Source organism: Lathamus discolor, chromosome 6 (assembly GCF_037157495.1).
Source record: "Lathamus discolor isolate bLatDis1 chromosome 6, bLatDis1.hap1, whole genome shotgun sequence".
Taxonomy (NCBI): domain Eukaryota; kingdom Metazoa; phylum Chordata; class Aves; order Psittaciformes; family Psittacidae; genus Lathamus; species Lathamus discolor.
The window spans coordinates 10,773,756-10,783,183 of NC_088889.1; the positions used below are offsets into that span (position 1 = coordinate 10,773,756).

The 9,428-nt window shown below is 48.6% G+C and overlaps 1 protein-coding gene across 1 annotated transcript; it reads right to left on the bottom strand.

The window, feature by feature from the left end:
* Nucleotides 1-73: 73 nt before the first annotated feature.
* Nucleotides 74-7,130, bottom strand: LOC136017226 (acyl-coenzyme A thioesterase 1-like). Its single transcript, XM_065685337.1, has 3 exons — nucleotides 6,431-7,130; nucleotides 3,064-3,266; nucleotides 74-1,258 (listed from the first exon to the last, which is right to left on the bottom strand). The coding sequence occupies exons 1-3, from the start codon at nucleotides 7,005-7,007 to the stop codon at nucleotides 653-655; spliced, it is 1,386 nt and encodes a 461-aa protein (XP_065541409.1). The 5' UTR covers nucleotides 7,008-7,130; the 3' UTR covers nucleotides 74-652.
* Nucleotides 7,131-9,428: the final 2,298 nt, after the last annotated feature.

Below are 9,428 nucleotides of genomic sequence, written 5' to 3' on the forward strand. Positions count from 1 at the left end.
GAACCTTCCAAAACTATATAAATGTCTCATTTCTAGTGCATGTGCCCAGAACATCACATTAGGCTATGGACTGTTGTTGGCTATAAATGGGAGATGTATTCTCTGAGGATGCAGGCACAGTATTGCTTCTTTTGGTGAATGAAATACTAGATACGAAGTGTTATGGCAGATGCATCTCAGTGATATGGGAAAAGAGGAAGGCGCAACGATGTACACAGGGAGAACAGAAAGATTAGTGGAGACAGGAAGACAGCACAGCAGCTTCCAGAAAAACTAGAGCACAAAGCTGGCTCTGGTAAGGACAATGGCAAACATAATGTTTCTTCTAAGAAAACCAAGGCAAATTCTCATCCCAGTTCTCAGCTTGAATAAGTTAGCTTCCAGTTAAATGAACATTCAAAGCAGATCCAACCTTACCACCATCATTTTTCTACAGCTTGTAATCCTATACTACACATAACATGGCACTAAGACCTCTAACCGATGTTAGAGGAGGGTGTTAAAAGAAAGCAGCCCTCATGCCTTCACTTACTATCATCCCCCAAGAAACCCAACAACTTACTCTCTGATGTTCTTTGTTCTCATTCAAAGGCATATAACAAAACAAATTTGAAACACCAGACTTTTCCTCTCTAAAGTAACTTAAGTTACATCACAGCTTACTGGATGTTTCAGATGGCTTGCCCATGAGGTGTTTGCAGAAGAAAGTTTGGATCTGCTGCCAAGCATCTATCTGTGCCTCACAGTGTGCCTTGGGCTCTCCTCCCCAAATCACAGGCTTGCCAACCAGCTGGTGCATTGAGGCTGCACACATTGGGAAAAAAGGGGGTTCAATGTAGTGCCCTGCTCCAGGATAGCAGACTATCTCAGGCCTTTCCTTCCCGTGAGCTTGCAAACGTTTGCTCCCCTCAACTGCAAAGAATTCACTTTTCCAGTTGTGATCATCCTGGCCAACAATGAACAAGAAGTGACACTCAGCATTCTCCAAAGGGATGAAGCTTTGGCGGTCAGGCCCTTCTAGTGGGTTGTTCAGTGCATCGACAACATCGGCAATCCCAGACTTGCTAATCTTGACACGTTCTGGGCTGAGACCAAGGGGTGGAATGGTGATGTCCTTGTAGTGGAGCACTGCGCCCACGTTTGCCACAGAGCCATTTATAACGGCAGCGGCCGTGATACCCTTTAGGAAGGAAGCCATGGAGATACACAGTTCACCCCCCTTGGAAATTCCGAGCAATCCAATCCCCAGGCCATTAACCTGGAAGGGAGAGAAGAGAAACCACAAGCAATGAATGATGGCACACCACTTCTTTAAAATGTTGCCATGTCCACAGCCATGTCTGTCCTGAATCTGGACCCCAGGTACAGGCATCTAAGGTCCTGTGTGCAGCACCTATGTCCGAGCGACCCTGGAGCACTGTTCTGTGCTTGATTTATGATCATAAGCCCTGCTGAGACTGCAGAATCACCCCATCAAATCTACAATGCTCAGTACTGAAGCATATGCAGAGGGTACAGCTGCGCTTGTAAAAAGCATACAATGTGCAGCCCCGGATTCACTTTTCTTATACGGCAGTTCAGGGGAGAAGAGGGAAGGTGCAGGGGAGGCCTCTTCTACAAATACTTCCTATCAGGGCAAAACAGCATCAGCAATGACTATGATACTGTCATCCATTATGATAATATTTATATGAATATTTCTTATATTCAACCACTGCCTTTGAGTCCCCTATTAAGAAGCTAAAATGGGGTAGTAGACTCCACATCAGCCCTCTCCTGTTTGTCTGGTATGCTTGGTGTCTAACTCACAGTGAATGGGGAAGTATGTGAGGTAACTTACTAATTCAAATGTATCTTAAAAAAAATATAACCTGCTAAGCCCATTTTTCTAAGTGAATTGTACTGTCCTGTGGAGTCAATCTAGAATAGGTTACCTCCATTTTCTTTTACACAGAAAAAATAACTAGAATGGGAAGACTAAATGATCTTACAGGCTGCCGAAGTCCTCTAAGGATACTGGAAGGAGGTTAGCTAATACCACAACTGCTCCAATATACAAAGACCCTTAGGGGTAAAGCGGGCTCTGAGGCAGCATTAAAATTTAATACCTTCTGTACCTTGTCACCAGCCTAATAGGCTCCAAACCTACTGACTAAGACATGGGAAGGGAGAAATTAGAAAACATGGCTGAAACTTTGCAACATGTTAAAAATACAGTGAGGGTATGAGTGGAGGTGTTAATGGAAGGCTATGGTACTGCTCTCAGGGGTTAAAAAAGGGATGTGTGGGAAGCATTTTTCAGAGTTTTTTGGGCAGACAGGTGGCACAAACATTTAGGGTTAGGGTAACTGAAAAGCAACCAAGACCTTTAACAACTGCTCACCTTTCTGATGTCAAGGAAGGTGTTTATTTCAAGTCCTACAGAGAAACCAGGTGGTGTTGCCTTGTGCAATTCTAGTTACTGTCATGCACAGCTACCTGGAAGGACTTGCAGAACTGAGCAGGGTTCTGTTACAGAAGGTGTTGGCTTAGAAAGATCCCCAAGTTCAAAACTAGCTACTAAAACCCGAAGTTTTTAGTAGCTCACCAAAAGCAATATTTGGAGTAATTTTAGCAGCTTATACAATAGAGAGCAACAAATGTGTACTGGTGGACTTCCTTGAGACCTGGATCATAGAAGGCTATTGTGCTCCACAGCTAAAAAGGGTGTTTAGTTCTGAAGGACATTCTACTAAAACCTAAAAGCATAAACCTAAAAGCCCCACTGGAAGTCCAGTAAGCCTCCAGACAATTACCACCCTGGTTATGACACTGGGCTGAATGAAGCAGAAATTACCAGTATGTGACCTATGTGTCACTGTATCACCTGGCCAGTTCAAGAGGAAGAATTGGAATAATCTACTAGAGAACCATTGTAATGGGAGTTAAAGATATAAAACAAATTAATTACAACCAACTTGACTGAAGGTACTATTTTAAGTACAGCAGCTCTGCCGCACCTGCAGTCTGACAGGACCTGACCAACGAGTTCCCTCTAGTGACAGTGTCAATGAACAAACCAACCTGGGTGTGTTGTAACATATAGTTTACAGCTTCTTCAAAATATTCCAGGTGGAGTTTCTTCATCTGTTTGGGAAGATCTTCATAGCCATAGTAAGCCAGAGCCAGCACAGCAAAGCCATAGTTGGCCAGCAGGCATGCTCTGTATTCGAGGAGTCCTCCTCCAACTCCACACAAGTCAATAATGCCTGGAAAGGGGCCATTTCCTGCAAGAGACTACAGCACACGTTAACCCACAATTTTTAATTTATATTCCAAATTCATAGGCCTGGGAATGCATATTTTTATAAAAGAAAAAAAAATCTACAACAGCAGAATGATAGTAAGAGTTCTAAATTACTGTGCCAGTTTTCAGTAAATGGCTACATTGCTTCAAAATCAAACAAGCCAACACAAAACAGCAAGCTTGCTAATATTCTGTGTAACATCAGGAAACCTGTGGCTGAAGTGAATGGAAGGGATCCCTTGTGCTCTGGTTTTGACCAAGATAAGAGTTAATTTTGTTCCTTGTAGCTGATGCAGTGCTGCGTTTCCGATTTAGTCTGAACAGTGCTGATAACACACGGATAGTTTAGCTGTTGCTAGGTAATGCTTACCCTGATCAAGGACTTTTCAGTCTCTCCTGCTCTGTCAGTGAGGAGGGGCACGAGAAGCCAGGAGGGAGCAGAGACAGGACACCTGACCTGAACTAGCCGAAGGGATATTCCATACAACAGCACATTATGCCCAGTATATAAACTGCAGGGATTTACCTGGAAGGCCGGAGCACTGCTCGGGGACAGGATGGGTATCAATCAGTGAGTGGTGAGCAATTTTTTTCCTTGGTTGTTTCATTCCTTTCTCTTAATTTCCTTTTATAAATGTTATTGTGATTATTATTGTTATTGGTTACTTTATTAAACTGTTCTTACCTCAACCCACAAGGTTTCTACCTTTTTTTTTCCCTGGTTCTCATCCTCATTCCACAGGGCAGAGGGGCAGTAAGCAAGCAGTTGTGTGGTACTTAGTTGCTGACTGGTGTTTAACCTCAAGAGTCCTTTTTGGCACCCAATGTGGGGCTCAAAGAGTTGAGATAACAACAGATCTGACATGAACAGTTGAGAACTTAAAAGATTTTGAACATCATTTGAATACCCTTGTAACCAGCATGGCCCTATCACTAGGAACCAGTGTGTTGCTGAATATGCTTCAGGTCTGTTTAAAGTGATCAGCTATTTAAAAATACTGCCCAGAGATCAGCCCTGAGGCTCAACAGTTATGAGTAGCAGGGGGGAGGGATAGGATGGACACAGTATCAGCAAGTATGTAGGCCAGTGAGCACCTCCAGCATTTTAGAATTTCACCCCTGAGCAAGTACGGAATCTGGAAAAAGGAGTACAGTATTTGGAAAAAGTATACTGTCACCCTGGCCATTCCGGAGAGATACATACCACTGCAAAGTCCTGGGGCCTGGCCCATGCCTACAGAGCCCTTCTCAACACTGCAGTACCCTCAAAAGGAAAAGAAGGACTCTGGATCTGACAGCAAAATTACAAGCACTGCAGTTACTCTGATCCTGGTGACAGACTCTGCAACTGAACCACTGAATCAGCCTGTGCCAGTATCAGTCGCCCCTATACACAAGAATAAATGAACACGAAAGACAGGTCATTCACTGAGGAAGGATGAAGCAGGGTCATCACAAGAATGAGAGGAAGAGGCAGAATAGGTAAGTCTCAATCTGTATTCCTGAGTGAGCTGAGGGATATGTGAAAGATTTCAGCGATCATCCAGGTGAGCACATTATTACTTGGCTGTTCCAATGCTGGGATAACGGAGCTAACAATCTGGAATGAGAGGGTAGGGAAGCCAAGCAGCTGGGAAGGGGGCATTGAAAAGGTGATTGGGAGAGGAACAGAAGTCTTCAGCCCCTGGAGGTGGCTCCTGTTAGCTGAGAAGAAAAGGTATCCCTTCAAGAAAGATGTTATATAGTGCCCAGGCAAGTGGACTGCAATAGAGAGATGTATCCAATACCTGAGGGAATTAGCCATGCTAGAAATTATTTCTCATGACATGAAAAATGCACAGTTACCCACAGATCCAGATGAAGGCCAGTGCACACAAGGCATGTGGCAGGAATTTGTATGGAGTGTGCCATCATCATACGCCAACTCACTGGCAGTAATAAGCTGGAGAGATGAAGTGCCATCAATGGTGGATGAAGTGGTTTGCCAACTCCGGGAATATGAAGACATCTTTTCCTCCCTCATTTCAGCTGCGGATAAACTGATCTAGCAACTCAAAGAGCATAGTGGGATGAAAAACCTGCCTCAACCCTAGAGGCACAGGTACATGAATTGCAAGGAAAACCAATCACAAATAGGTGTTCTTCAGGAAAGTTGCTTCTCGAGTCTCCAGTGGGCAGTTTTCCAGACAGAGTGGAAGGGCAGATCGTACTCCTGATCCTATGGAAAGAAATACTAACCCATATCTACAAGAAGTAAGTGGAGAATCCTGTGACCAGCCAGGTGGGGGAAAGGGAGAACAGGTTTACTGGACTGTGTGGATCAGATGGTCTGGCTCATCAGAATCACAGGCATGTAAGGCCCTAGCAGACACGGCTGCACAGTGTACCCTAATGCCATCAAGGCATTAAGGGGCAGAACCCTTCTGTATTTCAGGGAGGCAGGGGGATCCCAACAGCTGACTGTACTGGAGGCTGAAATCAGCCTAACTGAGAAGGAGTGGCAAAAGCACCCCACTGTGACTGGCATCCTTGGCATAGACTATCTCGGGAGAGGGTATTTCAAAGACCCAAAAAGTACCGATAGACTTCTGGTATAGCTGCCTTGGGAGACAGAGGAAATTAATCAGCTGTCCACCTTGCCTCATATCTCAGAGGACCCTTTAGTTGTGGGGTTGCTGAAGGTTGAAGAACAACAAATGGCAGTTGCAACCACAACAGCGCACTGGCAGCAAAACCGCACCAACCAAGACTTCCCTGATTCCCATCAGAAGGGCTGTCGTGGTTTAACCCCAGATGGCAACTAAGTACCACAGAGCTGCTTACTCCCCGCACCCCCAAGGGATAGGGAAGAGCATCAGGAATAAAAAAAAAAAAAGATAAAAAAACAGTGGGTTGACATTAGAATGTGTTTTAGCCCATGTCGTTATGGTAGGTGTGGCCAGCAGATCAACGCTGGTCGGGCTCATCAGGCTGCTCCTTGGAGAGTGCCCAGTACCGGCTGGTGAGGTCCAGCTCCCCTTGTCCTCTGCGTGATTCCGGGCACAAGGGGACTCTGGAGCGGGACTGGCTCCAGCGCTGGGAGCACACGGCCGAGAGCGGAGGCTGCACCCGCGGGAGAAGGAGCCCGGCACCGCCAGTACTCACCGGGAGGCACGAAAAGCGTTGCCCGGATCCTCCCGTCTCGCACCGGGACTCTGCGCACCCCATCCCGCAGGAACGCCCGCTCGTGCTGTGCCTGGGCCAGGAGCTGCCCGGGAGGGTCCCTGTGGCCATCAAACACGTCCAGCTCCAGGACGAAGGGGGTCTGCACGTCCCGCTTCACCAGCCGCCAGAAGGGCTTCTGGGGCTGCAAAGCCCAGAGCAGCCCCATGGGCTCCAGGCCGCAGAAGCTGCCTCCCGGCAGAGCGGGACAGCGGGCGAGGTCCAGCTCCCCGTCGTGCCCCGCTTGGTAGCGGGCGCAGGCCTGGAAGAGCTCGCCCGTCTCGTCCCGCAAGGACGCCCGCAGAGTGATCGGCTGCCGCGGGCCCAGGCCCTGCACGGCGATGGCCAGAGGCTCGTCAAAGAGGCTGCGGGCGGCGGGCGAGAGGCGGATGGAGGGCACCGCCGAGGAGAGGCTGCAGGGGGAGGCCATCGCAGGGGTCCGTGAGGGGCTGGGCCAGGGCAGCCGCCTCTGCCAGCCACGGGAACTGGCCCGGCACAGGGAGCCCGTCAGCTGCCACATAACCCCGGGGTTATCTGCGGTATAGCGCGACGGGAGCGGTGCTGGCCTGGCCCGGCCCGGCCCGGCCCGGTCCGGCCCGGTCCTGCGGGGAGCAGCGGGACAGCAGGTCCCGCCCTCCCCGCCTGCCTCCTCCCCTGCCCTCCCTCTCCTAACTTCCTTCTCTGTCCTGCTGCGGGAGAGCGGTCTGCCCGAACTGTGATCTGAAGCCCATTCTGGCCCCAGAGACCTTCCCCTCGGTGTTCCCGAACTGGCCCGGGCCGGGCGGTGTCTGTGTGCGGGGACGAGCGGGCCAGGACGGGCAGAGATAGTGACGAGCAGAATCGCCGTCGGTATTCACAGGACAGGGAAGGGCTTGCCCAGCAGGCTCTACCCAGCCCTGGCACCAGCGCAGCCATAAGAACTGGGAGGATGGTCAGGGCGGTCAGGAGTGCTAGAGGGGTGAGGGAGGGATGCCTTCACATACTTTTTAGGTCAGGAAGCATCTGACTCTTCCACTAATGGACAGCCATTCAGTCCATTGTACCCAGAGCTGGGTGGAGCTGGGTGTTTGCTCCAAAGAGACCTGCAAAGGGAGAACTGCTTCCTCAGGCTCCCTGACTGTTCCTGGGAGATGCAGGTAGAGGCGCCTCTTGCTCAGAGCTCCCCACGTCTGACCTAGTGGTGTGAAACAAGTGGAAGCATCTGCTTGACTGCTTCTCTGTGAGGAATTTTTTCATAATACTCGATCTGAATGTCCCATGACACACAGTTTTAAGCCGTTATTTGCAGCCTAACAGCAGGCACCAGAGAGAAGAGATCAGGGCCTCCCTCACCCCTCCCTGTCCTGAAGAAGTGGTAGACAGCAATGAGGTCACCCCTCCTCTGAGCTGAACAAGCCCAGTGTCCTCATGCCTGCTAGTCTTTTCGCCATCTTTGTTGCGCTCCTCTGGACATGTTGTAGTAATCCTTAGATCCTTCTCCCCTTGTGGAGCCCAAAGCTGCTCACAGTACTTGGGGCAAGGCCGCACCAGTGCTGAGTACAGCAGGCCAGTCCCTTTTGTCGGCCAGCCTGTGGCACTGTGCCCAATGCACCTCAGGAGATGGCTGACCCGGCTGGCCTCTGGGGCACGTGTTGCCTCCTATGGAGCTGATCATCAGGCGACCAAGCACAGCCCCCAGAGCCCCTTCCATAACCTAAACTCTCACAGAAGCAGTGTTTGTTTGGGTGTTATGATACACGGATTGACTCCACAACTCGTTAAAGTTGTAAAGTAGGTATGCTTTATTCAGCGCTGAGGTGCATGGGGATCGTTCCTCCAAAGTATGCACACCCAGGGTCGTTTTTCCTTTACATTTATTCCCTTAAGGCATACATACGCATTAGATTACTGATACGCCTACACATATTTAGTATCTGTCCCCGCTTCATATTATAATGAGCTAGAAGGTCCTTTGCGCCTGCGCAGTGCCCCCCTCTGGTCATGGGCAGGGGTCTCAAGATGAAGTAAATGAGTCTTCCTCTTCTTAAACTTTTCACCTTTTAATCTTCACGCATGGCTTTAGGTACCTCATCCATAAATCATCAGCTTCTCCCCCTTATCAATAGACCCAGACATTTGCATTTCCTTGTCAATAGTTGCTTATCAGTAGAATCAGGCCTCTGTCTCCTCCCCTTATCAGTAGTCTGTGCCTTGTTCGCTTGGTAAGCATGATAGGTGTTTACAGCAGACAATACTTTTGTTTAAGCAAGGGATTCTTCTAACTCTCTTATACAATCCCCTGTATTTTCCTTTGTACATTTCATTAACCCTGTATCAATCCCCCCTTTTCTATAAAGTAAGTAAATTCTTTTACTATATTATTTATGACAGAGCTATCCATGTTCTTTCTATCGATTTACAAAGTGATTTTGATATACATTGTATATCAAATCCCTGGGAGAGGTGGTTAGGGGATCCGGTGCTCAGATAGTCTTTTCGTCAATTCTCCAGGACACAGGGGAGGACCAAGAAAAAGCTAGGAGGATTGGCCAGGTTAATAAATGGTTAAAGGGGTGGTGTCATAGTCAGGGGTTTGGGTGTCTTGAACACGGGACTGAAGTTAGTAGGCCAGGTCTACTGGGGGCTGGTGGAGCTGCTCTGGTAAAGTAGGGGAAGAACAGTTTTGGTAGGAGGCTTGCCAGACTGGTCAAGGAGGCTTTAAACTAGATGTGTTGGGGGGAGGGGGGCATCATTCCATCCCAACACACCTGGTCAGTTGCCAGCACCTATAATAAATGCTCGGAACAATGTACATACATTCCAGCTGCTCCAGCCAAAGAGACGGCTTCAATTGGAGCTCGTCTCAGATGCCTGTATGCAAACGCGCGTAGCATGGTGAACAAACAAGAGGAATTAGAGATGTGTGCACATCTACGGGGGTATGATATAATAGGCATCACAG